General features: G+C 39.8%; 1 protein-coding gene across 8 annotated transcripts in view; it reads left to right on the top strand.

The window, feature by feature from the left end:
* Positions 1-1,026: 1,026 nt before the first annotated feature.
* CEP135 (centrosomal protein 135) overlaps positions 1,027-19,991 on the top strand; it is a 79,541-nt gene continuing 60,576 nt past the window's right edge. For 3 of the 8 annotated variants that reach the window (XM_027102877.1, XM_027102878.1, XM_027102875.1), the window contains exons 1-6: positions 1,032-1,302; positions 4,919-5,075; positions 7,174-7,364; positions 8,667-8,834; positions 11,275-11,416; positions 13,751-13,835. In XM_027102877.1, coding sequence (XP_026958678.1) covers positions 4,936-5,075; positions 7,174-7,364; positions 8,667-8,834; positions 11,275-11,416; positions 13,751-13,835 — 726 coding nt within the window. In that variant the 5' untranslated portion in view covers positions 1,032-1,302; positions 4,919-4,935. Of the gene's footprint in view, positions 1,303-4,918; positions 5,076-5,219; positions 5,322-7,173; positions 7,365-8,666; positions 8,835-9,372; positions 10,480-11,274; positions 11,417-13,750; positions 13,836-19,991 lie in introns of those variants that run through there. The other 5 variants (XM_027102876.1, XM_027102873.1, XM_027102879.1 and 2 more) reach the window with 4 other exon arrangements.

Here is a 19,991-nt window from a genome sequence, read left to right as displayed (position 1 = left end):
ATGTCGAAAGTGCCAAGGTCGAGAAACTTCGATCTAGATCACCTTACACATATTCATTTTAAAGGCTTCATCAGACTCTTTCATTTCATCTAGAGAGAATTCATGTTTTGATGTTTTATTTTGTTGGCTATCCTTGTTAGCATTAGATTTCTTCATTGTTTTTGGTTTGTAAGTGCACTTTCAGTGAAAGGTTATTTTTTTTTCTCTCTGCATCTGGCTCTCCCTCCCCCCAGTTATCAGTTTTGAGGGTGGCCCCAACAGGATTGCCCCACAATTCATAAAACAACTTATTAAAGCACGTGGGAAAACAGACAAGGCACACACAATGAAAATGTTTAAAGCAATATATGAATGAGTACAAAGTATTCACAACCCACAGAGCAGTTGGGTGATACCCAAAGATTAGGTACATTTTCAGAACGGAAGTCCTACTTGAGAGAGTAGTAAATAGAAAGGAGGAAATGAGCTTCTCTCTGATCATCTAGAAGTTTTCACGCGAGAAATGGAATTCTAGGATTTGACCATGTGTTTTCTATATATGAGCAGGCTCTCTATAACCAGTTGATTTAAATGTAATTTCATTCACACATGTTTACTGCGGTCGGTGCCAGAGAAACTAGCTGAGTAAAATAATCTTGACTCAAGGAATTCAAAATTGGAGGAGGCAGGGAGAGACATATAAACAAATAATTACCTTTTGACGGGATGAGTTTTAACTTATGGGATCAAAACATAGTGATATTATACTCATCATAATGGGATGAATATAATATAAGGGTCTACGCATCGGGGACGTGGGTGTCGGTGGTTCTCAGGGAAAGTTGCACAGACAACTGGCTATTTAAGCTGGAGTTTACGTGGTGAGTAGGCGTCCCCCTAGCAGGTGAAGGCCAATCCGCAGCAGGGACCAGGGCTGGGCAGGGTTTTAACGCCGCGTCCAGAAGGTTAAGGCACACGACGGAGAGGATGACACAGTTTCTGGCGCCCGCTGAGGTTCGGGGTTCGCCCGCCGCTAGGGGATGCCGCGGCCTCGCGCCGTGCGGGCCGTTGCGTTTCCGGGCCGGGCCTAGCGTCGCCATCTCTGTCGGGCGCGTCCCCGCCGCGCGCGGCGAAACGACTGCGGCTCCCGTTACCGAGGCAACCGCGGCGCCTCCTCCGCGCCGGCCCCGGTAGTCTCTCCGCGCCATTTTCAAACTGTCCTGGAGCCGGAACCAGTGTCTGGGGCGGAAGGAGCCAGCAAGGGAGGCGAGGCGCGAGGGAGAATGCGACCGCAGGCGGAGGGAGCAGCGGCCGGGTCTGCGGGTGAGCGCGGCGCGGGGCGGAAGGGCCGAGCTGGGCAGTGCCTCCGCCTCCCGGGCGGTCCCGGCGGGCCGGGCCGGGGCGCGGCCGGGAGGGAGGCCGCGCAGCCTTGGGAGGAAGTGGGGCCCGGGCGGGCTGGCGGTCGGGGCGCAGAGACTCCCCGCCGCCCCGCTGCTGACACCCCTTCCCTTCAACACCCGACTGCGGAGCTGCGGCCCAGAGGTCGGCCTGGGGCCGCGGGAGCCCCCTGTTTCCTCCTACCCCTCTCGCCGCGAGCGTCTGTGCGGCCCCCGCGGACCCGCCTCCTACTGACTGATGGGTTGATTTAAAAGTTAAAATGCTCTTTTCGTATAAGAATCATACAGGCTCTTTGTAAAAACAAAAGTGCCCAAAAGCGGAGGACGAGAGTCGTTTATTAACCCTTGGCTAGCACCTTAGTAAACATCCCCTCTTGCTTCCACTCTCTGAAATGAGTGAGGATTCCCGCGATAAACTCAGTTAAGGTTGGTTTGGGGGTTTGTTATGTTTTGTTTTTTTGGCCCCTGTGCATATGTACGCACAGGATATTTTTGTAAAAATAAGATGTACTGGCTTTCAGACGTCAACCCCCCAGAGTTAAGCAAGTGGCTGGTTCTAAACACGTATGTGTGGAGGACCTCCAAACCTTACCTTTTATGTTGTTTTGCTAGAAATTTTCAGTATAGCCACAGTGTTTGGGTAATGGAGATGGTGGTGGAGGACAGTAGCCTATGGGTGGGGAAAGCCTAATACGTGTTTTTTGTCCTTGTTGGGAGGATTTTAATCTTTTTCATCTGTCCTGTGTGTGGATGATTTTTTGATTCATATTCATATTCTCCCTCTCTCTCAGAAGGATGTGAGGAAGTATTATTTCTGGGTAACCAAAGTGGGTACCAGACAAAATGGAGACATGTTTGAATGTTGAGGCCCTACTAGTTCTTGGTTTGACAGGTGAATTTCTGATGTCTCCAGGACTTTTTCTAGAACACCCTGCATCAGTCAGGTCCCTCTTGTGGAAGGAACCTAGAAAGAACCTAGTATAGAATGGGGACTCCATTCAAAGAAAAGGCTAGCAAGAGTGTGGAGAAGGAAAGATTTGTAGAAAGGAGTAATCAAGGAGAGGTACTAATTTAGGAGTGATTGATAAGTTGAGGCAGCATAGTACAGAAACCAGAGTGCTGGATCAGGACTCAGGGGACCTGAATGCCCACCTACTTCGTGGCCTTGTGGTTTGAGAATATAGTTACTCTTTTTATTTATTTATTGGCTGCCTTGGGTCTTCATTGCTGCGCTCAGGCTTTCTCTAGTTGCGGAGAGCGGGGGCTGCTCTTCGTTGTGGTGCGTGGGCTTCTCTTGTTGCGGAGCATGGGCTCTAGGTGCACGGGCTCAGTAGTTGTGGCTTGCAGGCTTATTAGTTGTGGCATGCGGGCTTCGTTGCTCCGCGGCATGTGGGATCTTCCCGGACCAGGGCTCAAACCCGTGTCCCCTGCATTGGCAGGCGTGTTCTTAACCACTGCGCCACCAGGGAAGTCCCGAAAGTTACTCTCTTGAGGCAGTCTTACCTCATCTTTGAACAGGGAGGGTGTCCTGCACCCTGTCTCCCTCACAGGGTAGTTGTGAGGACCAAATTTTGCATGTATTCATATACTTGCATGTTTTATAAATTGTGAACAGTAGAGATACATAACAAAGTTTTTATTTGGTTTAGAAATATGAGTATTAGGACCATATTTACCTGGCAAAATTAGAAAAGAGCACACTTTTCTAAAGAAGTGATTTTTTTTTTGCGGTACTTGGGCCTCTCACTGCCGTGGCCTCTCCCGTTGCGGAGCACAGGCTCCGGACGTGCAGGCTCAGCGGCCATGGCTCACGGGCCCAGCCGCTCCGCGGCATGTGGGATCTTCCCAGGCCAGGACACGAACCCATGTCCCCTGCATCGGCAGGCGGACTCTCAACCACTGTGCCACCAGGGAAGCTCAAGAAGTGATTTTTGAATGACTCCATTTTAGGGCAGGTTGATAGATAATATATTCATAAATATTTAAAAAGACAAGGATAAAAACATGTACAGAGATGCTTATGCGTTTGTGTCTTTTTTTTTTTCTAATATAAGTAAAATTTACATGGTGAAATGCACAGATCTTAAGTGTGCTATTTGAGAAGCTTTGATAAATGTATACACTGATGTGACGTCTGTCCCCATCAACACAATATTTTCATTACCTCAGAAAGTTCCCTTGTAGCCCTTCCAGTCAGGCTCTCCTCACACCCGCATAGCCCTAGGCCACTGCTGTTCTCATTTCTGTGCACATAGTTTAATTTTGCCTGTTCTTGAACTTCATATAAATGGAATCATACAGTATATGTATGTTATGTAACTTATCTTTCCTCTATTGATGGATAAATAGGTTGTTTGCAGTTTGGGGCTATTATGAATAAAGCTGCTTCGAATGTTCTTGTAGAGTCTCTTTGTAGATGCTTATTTTCATTTCCTTGAGTAAATACCTTGGAATAGAATTAGAGAGTCGTAGGATAGAAGTATGTTTAACTTCATAAGAAGTTACCAGGCTTTTTCCACAGAGATTTTACACTCTTGTCAGCAATGTGAAGATTCCTGTTACTCCAAGTCCTTAATGACATTTGATATTGTACCTTTAATTTTAGCCATTCTAGTATGGGCATAATTGTATTTCATTGTGGTTTCAATTTCCCTGATGTCTAATGGTATTAAGCAACTTTTCATATGATTATTCCCATTCAGGTATCTTTTGCAAATCTTAGCCCATTTTCTTATTGGGTTGTCTTTATTATTGAATTGTAAGGGTTCTTTATCCCATATACAAATCCTTTGTTAGATATTATGCATATTTTTCTCCTACTCTTTTGTTTTTGTTTGTCAAATAAAAGGGCATATTTTGATGAGCAGACTTTTTAATTTAAAGAAATCCAATTTATCAAGTTTTTCCTTTGTATTTAATGCTGTTAAAAGAGGCTTTTCTAAGTATTCTCTGCCTGTCTCAGGCTTGGGAAAACATTTTTTTTTTCCTAGAAGCTTTATTGTTTTAACTTTTTTTAAAAAAATTATTTATTTTTTGCTGCATTGGGTCTTCGTTGCCGCATGCGGGCTTTCTCTAGTTGCAGCAAGCGGGGGCTACTCTTCGTTGTGGTGCGTGGGCTTCTCGTTGCGGTGGTTTCTCTTTGTTGTGAAGCACGGGCTCTAGGCGTACAGGCTTCAGTAGTTGTGGCACGCGGGCTCAGTAGTTGTGGCACAGGGGTTTAGTTGCTCCGCGACATGTGGGATCTTCCTGGACCAGGGCTCGAACCCATGTGCCCTGCATTGGCAGGCGGATTCTTAACGACTGCACCACCAGGGAAGTCCCTGTTTTAACTTTTCTGTATAGGTTTATGAGGAGATGTTTATTTTAATGCAGCAATGTGAATATCATAAACATTGGATTTAAATCAATCTAAATATTCCAGAAGACTGCCTACCGGAAAAGAAACAAAGAATAATTGCTTCATATTAAAAGATTCTTTTCTTCTTAACGTGAAACAATAATAATGGCTGATAGCAGAATGATGTTTCATTCTTTTCTTTTAGGATTTTAACTTTTGGAAATGAATAAAACCAGTTTGGAAGACAAGATGACTACAGCTGCAGAAAGAAAATATATGAATATTAGGAAAAGATTGGATCAGTTGGGATACCGCCAGACTCTGACAGTGGAGTGTTTACCTTTGGTAGAAAAACTTTTCAGGTAAAGATGAAAATACGGTTCTAAACCTGTGTGATCCTTAATCCCATTTATCTAGTTTCTGATTGAACTTTATCCTTCAGTAGAGAAATGGGTAGATTTTTTTAAAAGTCCTTAAGTCATCTGAAGTTTCTCTGTTCTTCTTAGATTCTACTCTGCTGTCGTCATTCAGGGCCTCCACATTGCAAAACTCTAGGGTCACCATTCACACTATACTATTCAGAGTGAATGTTTCTGCAGGTTTTGTCTGTGAGTAAAAGTACAATTTTTAATGTGATTTTCTGATCTAGTTGAGAGTTTGTAACTGCTTTATTCACTGATCATTAATTTTTTATTGAAATATAGTTGACATTATGTTAGTCACTGGTCTCTAATTACTGTTACATTTATAATGTTTCTCTAATGTGGTTGACCATGACTTTAGCTGTTACTTGTTACTTTAACTGAAAGAGTCTTTGTGATTTTTGTTCTTTTCCGCATGAATTCTAGTACTGTGATTTGAGACTAGAGCAGGGAAGTGGCCTAGGAGGCTTTTGCAGTAGGACTATAAGTGATGATGATGGAAAGGAGAGAATGGATGAAAGATACTTTATGGTCTTTAGCATGGCCTGCAGAATCCTTCATGATCGAGTACTAGATCGACAATTCGGAGTTATAGGGTAGAAGTATATTTAACTTTTCAGGAAACTGACAAACTTTTTCCACAGTGATTTTATACTCGTACACCTTCATCTCCCCTGTATTAACCACCTGAAGCTCCTAAACATGTGTTCACTTTCTCCCTTGGTCTCTCCATATGCTATTCTATCTGCCTATAAAGTCCCTTTCTCCTCTCCCTCCTGCCTTGCCCTTATGTTCAGTTAGCCATATGGCCTGCAGGACTCTGTCACATCTGCTGCATGTTATTAGCTATTATCATTGTTGGAAACTTGTTTTATCTTCCCGATAGAATGCAAACTCCATGAGACTAGAGACTGACTTTATAACTGGCATACCTAGAACAGGCTGAACACATTGTTGGCACTGAAATATTTGTTGAGGTTATCACATAGTATTATAACTTTTGACAAATTGTTAGTAGAATATAAAATCCTTGATAGTGGGTTCTTTACCATGTGCCCTGCTCAATAAATGTTGATGGAATGAATATTCCATGGTCTGTGTTCTTAGAGGTCGGGAACTGACTCATTATTTGTTGCGTCCCTGACACAGCATATAGCAGGCATTCAGTAAATGTTTGCTGAATGAACAAATAAATTTCACAGATTCCACCGGATTAGGTGACTAATTAGACATGGGGGGGTAAGTTAGAGGGGAGATTGAAAGATGATTCTGCCTGTGTGTATATGTTTCATAACTTTTTTTTTGCGGTATGTGGGCCTCTCACTGTTGTGGCCTCTTCCACTGTGGAGCACAGGCTCCGGACGCGCAGGCCCAGCGGCCATGGCTCACGAGCCCAGCCGCTCCGCGGCACATGGGATCCTCCCAGACCAGGGCATGAACCTGTGTCCCCATTGGCAGGCGGACTCCCAACCACTGTGCCACCAGGGAAGCCTGTTTCATAACTTTTAATTAATCTTGCTTTGGGACTTCACTGGTGGCTAAGTGGTTAAGAATCCGCCTGCAAATGCAGGGGGCACAGGTTCGATTCCTGGTCCGGGAAGAGCCCACATGCCGCGGAGTGACTGAGCCCACGGGCCATAACTACTAAGCCTGCGCTCTAGAGCCCGCAGGCCATAACTACTGAGCCCACGTGCCACAACTACTGAAGCCCACGTGCCTAGAGCCCGTGCACCACAACAAAGAGTAGCCCCTGCTCACCGCAACTAGTGAAAGCCTGTGCACAGCAACGAAGACCCAATGCAGCCAAAAATAAAATAAATTCATGTTAAAAAAAAATCTCTAATCCTGTTTTGAGAAGTTTTTGAGTACTTTCTGGTACCTTGAAAGACTCCTAGTGTTTGTTTTTGTTTGTTTGTTTTTAGATTTGAGCTCACTTAACATTAACATTTATTTTAAGTCTTTTTACAAATATGTTTTTAGTTATTAAAAGTTAATGGAATGTTTCCTTATATTTACATTTTCTGTTCTTGAATATTAGTGATCTAGTTCATACAACAGAAAGTCTTCGGAAATCAAAATTATCTGCTGTGAAAGCTGAAAAAGAAAGTGCCAATTTTGATTTTGTATTGGAACCTTATAAACTTGAAAATGCAAGATTGAGTAAGGAAAATAATGAATTATACCTGGAATTAATGAAACTGAGAGAACAATCAGGCCAACACATTAAAGGTAAAATATTGTGATTTTTTTTTTTTTTTTTTTTTTTTTTTTTTTGCGATACGCGGGCCTCTCACTGTTGTGGCCTCGCCCGTTGCGGAGCACAGGCTCTGGATGCACAGGCTCAGCAGCCATGGCTCATGGGCCCAGCCGCTCTGCCGCATGTGGGATCTTCCCGGACCGGGCCACGAACCCGCGTCCCCTGCATCGGCAGGCAGACTCTCAACCACTGCACCACCAGGGAAGCCCAAATTTTGTGATTTTTAAAATGCAATATTTTTGCCCTTTTTATTTTATATGTAAGAAAGCCTAGTCTACCTTTAAAACTGTTGATTAGAAAATGTGACAGTCATCCTATTGACACCTCTTGAAATATTGTAGGGTGTGTTGAAGAGTTTCCAAGAAGGAAAGTAAATTTGCATTCCATAACTGTATTCATTTTTACTTTATGTGGATTAAATTTTTAGAATTAAAATTGCTATAGAGGGCCCTCCCTGGTGGCACAGTGGTTAAGAATCCACTTGCCAATGCAGGGGACATGGGTTTGAGCCCTGGTCCGGGAAGATCTCACATGCCGCAGAGCAACTAAGCCCGTGCACCACAACTACTGAGCCCATGTGCCACAACTACTGAAGCCCACGTGCCACAACTGCTGAAGCCTGTGTGCCTAGAGCCCATGCTGTGCAACAGGAGAAGCCCGCACACCGCAACAAAGAGTAGCCCCCGCACGCTGCAACTAGAGAAAAGCCCGCACACAGCAACAAAGACCCAACGCAGCCATAAATTAATTAATTAATTTTTTAAAAAATTGCTGTAGAAAATATTAAATGCTGGAACTGAAGAAATGTTCTTGAAATAACTTTTGTTTTTCTCTTAACTGAGAGAAAGCCATGTATCTGTCGTTCTGATTCTTTAATATCCCGTCTTTGATCTGGAAGGTAGAATTAGAATGATTTCAAAGGTACTGGGCAAAAGGTAATTATATGGCTAACTTATTATAAAATCTTCTCATATTCAATAGGAAGCCCTGTCTGATACCTGGCATGAATTCATAATCCCTTAGCTTCATATTCAATTTACTGGATCAAAAGTCATGATTTATATTAGGCTCATACCACAGAAGAAAAATATAATTCCTTTTTGTGCTTAGTGACTTATTTGCAGTTTGTTAATAGTGGTAGAAAAGGTATAGCCTTTCTAACAAAGCATTCATGAGAATCAGGTGGAGCCTTTCAAATTACTATGACTTTGTATTTTGTGAAATGGAAGAATTTCTAGATTGTAAAATACTCTTTGAATCTTTTTCATTTTAAGAGTTGAAAACCACATTGAAAAAGTGTGCACGTGAAACAACTGATCTGAAATTTCTAAATAATCAATATGTTCATAAACTCAAACTTTTGGAGAAAGAGAGTAAAGCTAAGAATGAAAAAATTCAACAACTTCAAGAAAAGAATTTGCAAGCTATAGTACAAACTCCAGGTGAGTCTGTTCCCTCTCAAAACAAATTGTATGTATGTAATATTTTAAAGATGTTAGAACTGTTGACTGAAATGGGACTTTGGATTTTCATGCTTAGACTTTAGTATTTGAAAAGATGTACTTGGCTAGTCACAAAAACTTTTAAATTTATTTCTGAAGATCCAGCTTATATTCTATACATGTGCTTAGAAATTTATGTAATAATAACTTCTTAGATACAAGTAGTCTGGCTTCAGTGCCCAGAGTTTTATTTCCTTAATCATTAATTTAAATTCTTTTTTCTATTATTTTTATCATTATTATTATTTCAGTTATAAAAGTAATTCATACTCATTAAAGAATTTGGAAATGATGTACTTTCTTCTTTCTTAGTTTATTTTACTCTTTTTTTTTTTTTACGGTGTGCGGGCCTCTCACTGCTGTGGCCTCTCCCGCCGCGGAGCACAGGCTCCGGACGCACAGGCCCAGCGGCCACGGCTCACGGGCCCAGCCACTCCGCAGCATGCGGGATCCTCCCAGACCAGGGTATGAACCCGCGTCCCCTGCATCAACAGGCGGACCCTCAACCACTGCGCCACTAGGGAAGCCCTACTTTACTCTTTTTAGCTTTTATGCTCAGTAGTTCTCAAGCAAGAAAAAAGAATTGATGGGGTATATGCAGAGTTGGTGGTTGTCTGGTCATAAAGTCAGTGGAACAATCTCCAGTACTAGTAACCAGATCATTGAGATGTCTAAACCATGGGATTAAGATTATGGAAGTAAGTGAGGTGTAGGAAAGTGCTGAATTATGAGACTAGGTAGAGACTGAAGTAATTTGGTCAGAATGAAAATTGCCATCAGAAGAGAGTTGAAGATCTGGGCACTGGCACAGTTCTAACCAGTGACAAAGTCCAGGCGTAATCATGTTATTGTGTGCCTATAGCTGAGTGAAGAGGAGACTCATGAGAGTTGAGGAATTGTGAACCGAGGGGTCAGGGTCGGGGAGGAATCAGTGGGATTTGAAATGGCAGGAAATGAGATGGAGAGGGAGGACCGTGAGCCAAAGGCAGAAAAGATGGAGAAATGTGGGAGAAGATCTCAGAAGTACCTAGAAGATTAAGAAAACAAAAAAGAGGATTTTCTGAGAAAAGAGTGGGACAGATTCAAGAAAGATTTAGGAGGTGTAATCTCTAAAATTTAGTGACTGAATATGGTAGACTTGGGAAGTAGAGGAATTCCTGAATTTCTGTTTGAAGGGAATGAGTGGGTGGATGATGGTAATATTTCTTAAGGTACAGAATGTGGAAAGCAGAACAGGAGTCCACCCTCCACAAAGGGTGTGTTGAGTATGTTATACCTACAGGACATTCACACTGAGATTTCTAGTATGCAGTGGGATATGTAGATCTGTTCTCAGCAGTATGATCCCAGATGGAGATTCACATTTGGGAATCATTGGAATATCATGAGAATTGAAGCTCTGAATGTGGCAGGAATTATCTAGTAAGATTATGTAAACTGGAAAGAGAGGAGAACCAAAGACAGACCCTAGGAAAATTGGCATTTAAGGCACAGGTGGAAGAAGAGTGTCTTTGAAAGAAACTGAGGAGCAACCTAGGAGGAAAACCAGGAGATAAGGGAAGAAGAAAATGGTTTACCTGTTCAGGTGTGTATACAAGCAGGTCATTTAAATACTTTTGACCCGGTTTCTTCATCCTCAAAACAAAAGATTAGGAGTATAAAAAATTTGTTAGGATTCTAATGAAGACAAAGTTGAGAGTTATGTTTGTTCTTTGTGAGGGTCGATTAGTTTTTCAAGTACATGTCTAATCTTGGCCAGATACTGGAAAAGGTAAATTATCCATGTGGCTTGGACCAAGGCAGGATATATCTAACCATAAAAATAAATTACTCCTGCTAGTTTTAAGGATAATTGAGACAATTTACTAATTAAGAAATTATACTAATTCAGGGTATACATTCCACTATATACTAATTTGGCTTCTTAAAGTTTCAGTTATCTTCTCCTTTGGCATTGCTTAATAAGCATGTTTATTTTAGTTATCACTACCTTAAGCTCCTCGTTTGACAGTTTTCTGCTGGTGATGATTTCTTGAGCTCATAATAGCGAATACCACAAGGCACACTCAACTTTCATCTTGCCGAAGGCTGGTCCTCATCTCTTGGAGGAACGGATTAAATCTGGGCATATGTACCAAGCATGCAGAAAATAAAGCTTGTTTTATAACCATATCTTGTTGAGGTTTTTAGGAATGCATTGTTTAAAGATCAGGTGGGTATTTATATATAAGGGAGAAAACATTTTATCAGTATGTAATATGAGCTAGAGACACACTTTATAACTAAAAGGCTAACCTTCTGAAATATTTAATTCTAAGACAGTGTTTTGTTTTGTTTTTAATTTTTTTTTTTTTTTGAAATACACATTTGCTTTTTTTAGGTGGCAAGAAAAGAAGTATTGCTTTCAGGCGCCAGCGTATGCAAATTGATGAACCAGTCCCTCCCTCTGAAGTCAGTTCTTATCCAGTTCCTCAGCCAGATGACCCTTACATTGCAGACCTCCTGCAAGTGGCTGATAACAGGTGCATTAAATAATTCTTTGTTGGCTTCAGTTAATTGATCACTTGGTTCCCCTTCAGTCTCTTCATAGTAGGGCTTCTGTCTTCTTAACTAGCGTATCTCTGGTGCTTAGCACAGAACTTTGCACAAGCACTCAGTAAATGCTTTCTGAGTGTATTCTGAATATAGAAGGTTTTTACTTGTTTTGAAACTTTTGATTTCAAAGAGATCATATATCTGATGTTTCTGTCCATATTTGATTTAAAACAATTTAGTGCCATCTAGAGCCTATTTCAGTAGAGTTGCTTTGACATTTAGTTTCATCACCCAGTAAATCTTTTACAGACTCCTTATTACTTCAGATTTTTGTCAAATACCAGTAGACATGAGTAGACTTGTAACTGGCTTTGAAATTCTGCTTCATGATTCTCTAGCTGTATATGTTGATATTTCCTTAAATTAGAATCAGAGGGCTTCCCTGGTGGCGCAGTGGTTGAGAGTCCGCCTGCCGATGCAGGGGACACGGGTTCGTGCCCCGGTCCGGGAAGATCCCACATGCTGCGGAGCGGCTGTGCCCGTGAGCCATGGCCGCTGAGCCTGCGCGTCCGGAGCCTGTTGCTCTGCAACGGGAGAGGCCACAACTGTGAGAGGCCCGCGTACCGCACCAAAAAAAAAAAAAAAAAAATTGGAATCAGATATAAATTGTTTTAATTAAAACTTCATTAAGTTCTCTGGAAAAGGCACTATGTAACTGTTCTGGGGATGTAAAGATGAATAAGGTGGTGTTGCAGCTTTTGAGAAGCTTATAACCCAGTATAATAAAGATGAGACAGAGAAATACACAAAATGGCATTAAGAAAATTATAAGAGGTACAGAGGAGTGAGAGAGCACTAGTGACAGCCTCTGTGGTCTTAGCTGCAGAAACAGTTTAAAGTACGGAACACACTAGTGGAAATGGTTAGTGCAGTTAGCTTTTTACTTTGTAGATTATGCAGAGAATATGGGGGAGTTTTCTACTTTATTAATCTCAATATAGCAAAAAAAAAAAAAAGACATTGATTGAGGGACCAATTAGGATCTTTTAGCTCAGTTCATCTCACACAGTATTATGTACCTGTATTTATATAGTTATCTGACCTTACCCATGAAATATCTCGTGTTTTGTTTTTATGGTACAGTTATAATCTAGGACTTAGACAGTGTGTTAGTATTATGCAAGAAGTTTTTGGGGGCTACATGTGTTATCATTTTCTGTCTTTTTCTTTCACCTTAATGTTCTTCTTCATTCTTCTTTTCTATCAAACCATCATAGGTAGCATTAGTCTCTTGATTATCTTGTTTGTTTTAATTTGCATGTGCACATTTAACTGTATTCAGAGTCATTCGTGCATATGTAAGTGTGGTTGCATACATACTCCTCTCCTACACCTAGATTAGTAGGAAATATTGGTTCCAGTAATGGCAGGGACGAGCAGTGTTTAGCCTTACTCACCCCTACTCCATGGAAAATCTCTTTTTTTTTTTTGCGGTACGCGGGCCTCTCACTGCTGTGACCTCTCCCGTTGTGGAGCACAGACTCCGGATGCGCAGGCTCAACGGCCATGGCTTCACGGGCCCAGCCCCTCTGTGGCATGTGGGATCTTCCTGGACCAGGCCACGAACCCGTGTCCCCTGCATCGGCAGGCGGACTCTCAACCACTGTGCCGCCAGGGAAGCCCCTCTCTTAAAAGCAGACCTGGCTTCAGGCTTTATTTTTCCAGTATGAAAGTGGTTGTGTCATATTTATGTTAATGCGTGCAAAGTTTGATGTAAAACAAATACATTTGGGCAGTTGCAGAATTCAGATAATTTAGACAAATCTTGTTTCTCTTAGAATTAACGAGTTCTGGAAAGGAGTAGGTTTTTTACTGTAGTTACTTGGAAAGTGGTAGTATTTCTCAATATTTTTCTTTTTTCTAGGATTGCAGGATAGTTCATTAGAAAATACAGGGTCATGTAGGATCCCTTATTTCACTTTATAATATTGTGAATTTTGAACTAGACGCTTAGTTCCCTGAACCTGAGAATTGGCAACAGTACCTGGAAGAGTTGTCCTGAGGATTAAAATACAGTAGTAGGCATAATGTATCTGGGTTTCAAATTATTTACCACTCAATTTTTTATCTATTCTTGGAAAATTAAATCTGCAAGATGATGTACTCTGTGCTGTGGCTTCGGAACCCTTTGGCACAGCACCTCCTACCTCACTGAGAAACAAAAAGTAGAGGGTTTTTAAGAGAAGGCATCTAGTTTCATTTCTTGTTATTTTGTATTTCTTAACAAAAGTATATTGACATTAGTTATAAATGTGTTTCAGAATTCAAGAACTTCAGCAAGAAGTCTACCAGTTACAAGAAAAGTTAGCAGTGATGGAAAGTGGACTGAGAGATTATAACAAGCAGGTAGGATTTTTATTTACTTGCATAGTAGGTGTGATTGTAAGTGAAATTAAGTTATATTTGATATTACTGATACTGAGTTTTTAATACAGCTCTTCTTTTTCATAAATTTGTTAATATTTAGAATTAGTAGATGGAATGGCTTAGATGGCTTCAGGGCATTCAGTCCATTCCCTTCATTATGCATGGAGGTGAATAGTAGTTTTTTGTTTTGTTTTGATTTTTTTAAGGTGAATCACCTGTCTCCCCAAATATAACCATATTAACTGTTTCCATCTCAGGAGGTATTTTATTAAAGTGTGTTATGCTTTGTAATGGTATTTTAAATAATTTTTTAATCTTACTATAGATTTTGTCATTTTGAATATAAGGCTCTTCGAAAGTTACTTTTCTGTGTTACCATATTTGTTGCATGTTTTTGCTACAAGCACTAGTACCCCATAACACAGTTTTCTGAAGAAGCAGGGGAATTAATAGATGCAGAGTTAGATTATAACTTTAACAAGCTTTGTTCTTTCCTACTTTCTGTTGACGTCTTGGCTAAATTCTGACTTGGATAATTATAGGCTTTCTTTCTTAACAGCTTACTGAAGTTTAAATTGGGTAACATGTTTTTCATTTTCTGCACATGACTACGTTTTTTTGGAGTGAAGAAATCTGCACATACAAATATAGATGTAACTTATGTGTTGGTGTAACTGTTAAGTTTATAAAGTACTTTGAAGATTACTTGGATAAAATGGAGTTAAAAGGAATTGTTATAATGTCAACCAAAAAACTTACTTCATGGAGATGAGATGAATTGTATTGATATTTTTCAATTTATATTCAGACATTCTTTCATCATATTTTTTTCCAAGTACTTTATGAACATAAACTGACCAATCTTTACTATCTCTGCATGAGGTGGCTGGGGTGTTTGGAGAAAATAACCTGACCATTCTGATTGAAACCACCAATCTATTGTGGTTATCAATCTTGATTGAGTCCACTGTGTTCCCTATCAGTTTTTTTTGTTTGTTTGAACTTGTTCTGTTTTTCTCAGCATATATTCCAGATTTTACTGTTCTCTTCAAGCTCTTTCCCTGGACTATAAGACCCTCCTTCTCAGGATGTCACCTTTTTCTCAATTTCCTATCTCTGCCCCTTAAAAATGAGCAATATTCACACTCAGGCTCTCCTTAAGACTTAGTGGGTAGGTTGGTGCTTCTTCCTGTTTAAGGTTTAGTCTTTCTGCCTGTGCACTTGGCCCCATTTCCTCTCTTCTCCTTAGGATATTGCTTTAATCAATTATTCTGCAACAAGCTTACATGGCCGCTTTACAATTATAAATTTTTTAGTCTTCTTAACAGTCCGGTGAGGAGGCACTAGTGTCATCACTAATATCCCGTTAAAAATCTCTTTTAACTACTTTTCCCTCTTGCTAATTAATGTTTTCTCCCTCATAAGTACTTCTCTAAAGAGTATCTTATTCTTCTTTCTCTGCTTCTTCACCTCCTGTTCACTCCATAACCTTTTGCATTCTGGCTTCTGTCCCACACTTTATAAATTGACCTAGTAATTGATACCACTGACATCAATTGCTACCTCCAGAAGGATACTTTAAGTCTTCATTTTTGTGACCCACTCTGTAGTATTTGACATCATTCATAATTTTTCTTTGAAACTCATCCATGGCTTCATTTTCTGTTGGTTTTCCTTTTCTTGCTTTTTTTTTTTAACCTCTTATAATATCTTCTTTGCTTTTTTCCTTTGCCTGCTCCCTAAAGTATCACTGTCTCTCAAGACTCTGTCTTTGACTCCTCCTCTCCCTCTGTGTTTTCTCAAATAGTCTCATCCACTCTCTTAGTTTATTACCTGAATATTGATGACTCCCCAGTGTCTCAGGCTCAGACCTCTCTGCTGAGGTCCAGACCCATATACCCAACTTGACACTGGGCATTTTCACTTGGATGAATGCTCTCTGTACACATATGCCTAGTACTGAACTTCCCAACTTCTGTCTCAAATCTATTTTTCCTCCTATATTCTCTACTTTGGTTGGAAGCATCAGCATTTGCCCAAGCCAACATTCTGTAGTCTTTCTAGATCTCATTCTCCTCCTGTCACAAACCACTCCCATGCTCTGTCAGTTCTGAGTGCTTCTTAAACTTACTACTTCTGCTCTGCCCTATCCCACTGGCCCTAATCATCTCTCATATATTTCTACAATGGTCTTCCTGCCTCTGGTCTTATTCTTATCAAATTCATCCTTTAGTCCAGAGTAATATTTCTCCCAGCGAAGTATTCAGTGCTTATCATAATTAGTTCCTGCCTAATTCTTCAGACTCATCTCCAGCTATTAGTTTCCTCGCACATTACAGTCGAGTCATACTGAGTCATTTCTGCTCCCTCAAACATATCGTGTTGCTTTATGCTTCTCTGTCACTGCCTGGAACATCCCTCCTTTCTTCTCTGACTAGCATCATTTATAAGTTTTTTAGACTTGTTTATTTGATAAGGCCTTCATTAATTTCGATAGAAATGATTGTATAATGGAGTCTAAATCACTCTATTCCCTTGACTACTTTGGTACCATATACCTATTTCTATTTTTCTACCATTGAATAACATATTAAAGCAATTATTGGTTAGCTTGCTTGCTTTTCCTGTAAAGCTGTGTGTTCCTGAAAGTAAGGGACTGTGTTTTATTCATCTTTGTATACTTAAGAACAAAGCTCAATAATTGTTTGTTAAATTGAATACTTGGTTTTTGTTTTCAAATTTTTTGGAAAACAAAACCAAATATTGAAAGTGTGTGGGGTTTTCTTTTTTTTTTAATATTTGAATTTTATTTTATTTATTTTTCTATACAGCAGGTTATTATTAGTCATCAATTTTATACACATCAGTGTATACATGTCAATTCCAATCGCCCAATTCATCACACCACAATCCCCCCACCCACCCGCGGCTTTCCCCTCTTGGTGTCCACATGTTTTCTCTCTACATCTGTCTCTCAACTTCTGCCCTGAAAAATGGTACAGATGAACCGGTTTTCTACGTTCCCATACATGTGTTAATATACAATATTTGTTTTTCTCTTTCTGGCTTACTTCACTCTGTATGATAGTCTCTAGATCCATCCACGTCTCAATACATGACCCAATTTCGTTCCTTTTTATGGCTAAGTAATATTCCATTGTATATATGTACCACAACTTCTTTATCCATTTGTCTGTCGATGGGCATTTAGGTTGCTTCCATGACCTGGCTATTGTAAATTGTGCTGCAATGAACATTGGGGTTCACATGTCTTTTTGAATTATGGTTTTCTCTCGGTATATGCCCAGTAGTGGGATTACTGGGTCATATGGTAGTTCTATTTTTAGTTTCTTAAGGAGCCTCCATACTGTTCTCCATAGTGGCTGTATCAATTCACATTCCCACCAACAGCACAAGAGGGTTCCCTTTTCTCCACACCCTCTCCAGCATTTGTTGTTTGTAGATTTTCTGATGATGCCCATTCTAACTGGTGTGAGGTGATACCGCATTGTAGTTTTGATTTGCATTTCTCTAATAATTAGTGATGTTGAGCAGCTTTTCATGTGCTTCTTGGCCATCTGTATGTCTTCTTTGGAGAACTGTCTATTTAGGTCTTCTGACCATTTTTGGATTGCGTTGTTTGTTTCTTTAATATTGAGCTGCATGAGCTGTTTATATATTTTGGAGATTAATCCTTTGTCCATTGATGTGTTTGCAAATATTTTCTCCCATCCTGAGGGTTGTCTTTTCTTGTGTATGGATTCCTTTGCTGTGCAAAAGCTTTGAAGTTTCATTAGGTCCTATTTGTTTATTCTCGTTTTTATTTCCATTACTCTAGGAGGTGGATCAAGAAAGATCTTGCTGTGATTTATGTCAAAGAGTGTTCTTGCTATGTTTTCCTCTAAGACTTTTATAGTGTCTGCTCTTACATTTGGGTCTCGAATCCATTTTGATTTTATTTTTGTGTATGGTGTTAGGGAGTGTTCTAATTTCATTCTTTTACATGTAGCTGTCCGGTTTTCCCAGCACCCCTTATTGAAGAGACTGTCTTTTCTCCATTGTATATCCTTGCCTCCTTTGTCATAGATTAGTTGACCATAGGTGCGTGAGTTTACCTCTGAGCTTTCTATCTTGTTCCATTGATCTATGTTTCTGTTTTTGTGTCAGGACCATATTGTCTTGATTACTGTAGCTTTGTAGTATAGTCTGAAGTCAGGGAGTCTGATTCCTACAGCTCCGTTTTTTTCCCTCAATACTTCTTTGGCTATTTGAGGTCTTTTGTGTCTCAATACAAATTTTAAGATTGTTCTAGTTCTGTAAAAAATGCCATTGGTAATTTGATAGGGATTGCACTGAATCTGTAGATTGCTTCGGGTAGTAGAGTCATTTTCACAATGTTGATTCTTCCAATCCAAGAACATGGTATATCTCTCCATCTGTTGGTATCATCTTTAATTTCTTTCATCAGTGTCTTATAGTTTTCTGCATACAGGTCTTTTGTCTCCCTAGGTAGGTTTATTCCTAGGTATTTTATTCTTTTTGTTGCAATGGCAAATAGGAGTGTTTCCTTAATTTCTCTTTCAGATTTTTCATTATTAGTGTATAGGAATGCAAGAGATTTCTGTGCATTAATTTTGTATCCTGCTGCTTTACCAAATTCATTGATTAGCTCTTGTAGTTTTCTGGTGGCATGTTTAGGATTCTCTATGTATAGTATCATGTCATCTGCAAACAGTGACAGTTTTACTTCTTCTTTTCCAATTTGTATTCCTTTTATTTCTTTTTCTTCTCTGATTGCCGTGGCTAGGACTTCCAAAACTATGTTGAATAATAGTGGTGAGAGTGGACATCCTTGTCTTGTACCTGATCTTAGAGGAAATGCTTTCAGTTTTTCACCATTGAGAATGATATTTACTGTGGGTTTGTCATATATGGCCTTTATTATGTTGAGGTAGGTTCCCTCTATGCCCACTTTCTGGGGAGTTTTTGTCATAAATGGGTGTTGAGTTTTGTCAAAAGCTTTTTCTGCATCTATTGAGATGATCATATGGTTTTTATTCTTCAGTTTGTTAATATGATGTATCACATTGATTGATTTGTGTATATTGAAGATTCCTCATATCCCTGGGATAAATCCCACTTGATCATGGTGTATGATCCTTTTAATGTGTTGTTGGATTCTGTTTGCTAGTATTTTGTTGAGGATTTTTGCATGTATATTCATCAGTGCTATTGGTCTATAATTTTCTTTTTTTTTTTTTTTGTATCTCTGTCTGGTTTTGGTATCAGGGTGATGGTGGCCTCATAGAATGAGTTTGGAAGTGTTCCTTCCTCTGCAATTTTTTGGAATAGTTTGTGAAGGATGGGTGTTATCTCTTCTCTAAATGTTTGATAGAATTCACCTGTGAAGCCATCTGGTCCTGGACTTTTGTTTGTTGGAAGATTTTTAATCACAGTTTCCATTCTATTACTTGTGATTGGTCTGTTCATATTTTCTATTCCTGGTTCAGTCTTGGAAGGTTATACCTTTCTAAGAATTTGTCCATTTCTTCCAGGTTGTCCATTTTATTGGCATAGGGTTGCTTGCATTAGTCTCTTAGGATGCTTTGTATTTCTGCAGTGTCTGTTATAACTTCTCCTTTTTCATTTCTAATTTTATTGATTTGAATCCTCTCCCTCTTTTTCTTGAGGAGTCTGGCTAATGGTTTATCAATTTTGTTTCTCTTCTCAAAGAACCAGCTTTTACTTTTATTGATCTTTGCTATTTTCTTTGTTTCTGTTTCATTTTTTTCTGCTCTGATCTTTATGATTTCTTTCCTTCTGCTAACTTTGGGTTTTGTTTGCTGTTCTTTCTCTAGTTCCTTTAGGTGTAAGGTTAGATTGTTTATTTGAGATTTTTCTTGTTTCTTGAGGTAGGCTTGTATAGCTATAAACTTCCCTCTTAGAACTGCTTTTGCTGCATCCCATAGGTTTTGGATCATCGTGTTTTCATTGTCATTTGTGTCTAGGTATTTTTTGATTTCCTCTTTGATTTCTTCAGTGATCTCTTGGTTATTTAGTAATGTATTGTTTAGCCTCCATGTGTTTGTGTTTTTTACGTTTTTTCCCATGTAGTTCATTTCTAATCTCATAGCG

The sequence above is a fragment of the Aethalodelphis obliquidens genome, unplaced genomic scaffold (genome assembly GCF_003676395.1).
Source record: "Aethalodelphis obliquidens isolate GAN/ISIS:26980383/991018 unplaced genomic scaffold, ASM367639v1 scaffold6, whole genome shotgun sequence".
NCBI classification, from domain to species: domain Eukaryota; kingdom Metazoa; phylum Chordata; class Mammalia; order Artiodactyla; family Delphinidae; genus Aethalodelphis; species Aethalodelphis obliquidens.
This window is presented reverse-complemented; position numbering and strand designations above follow the sequence as displayed.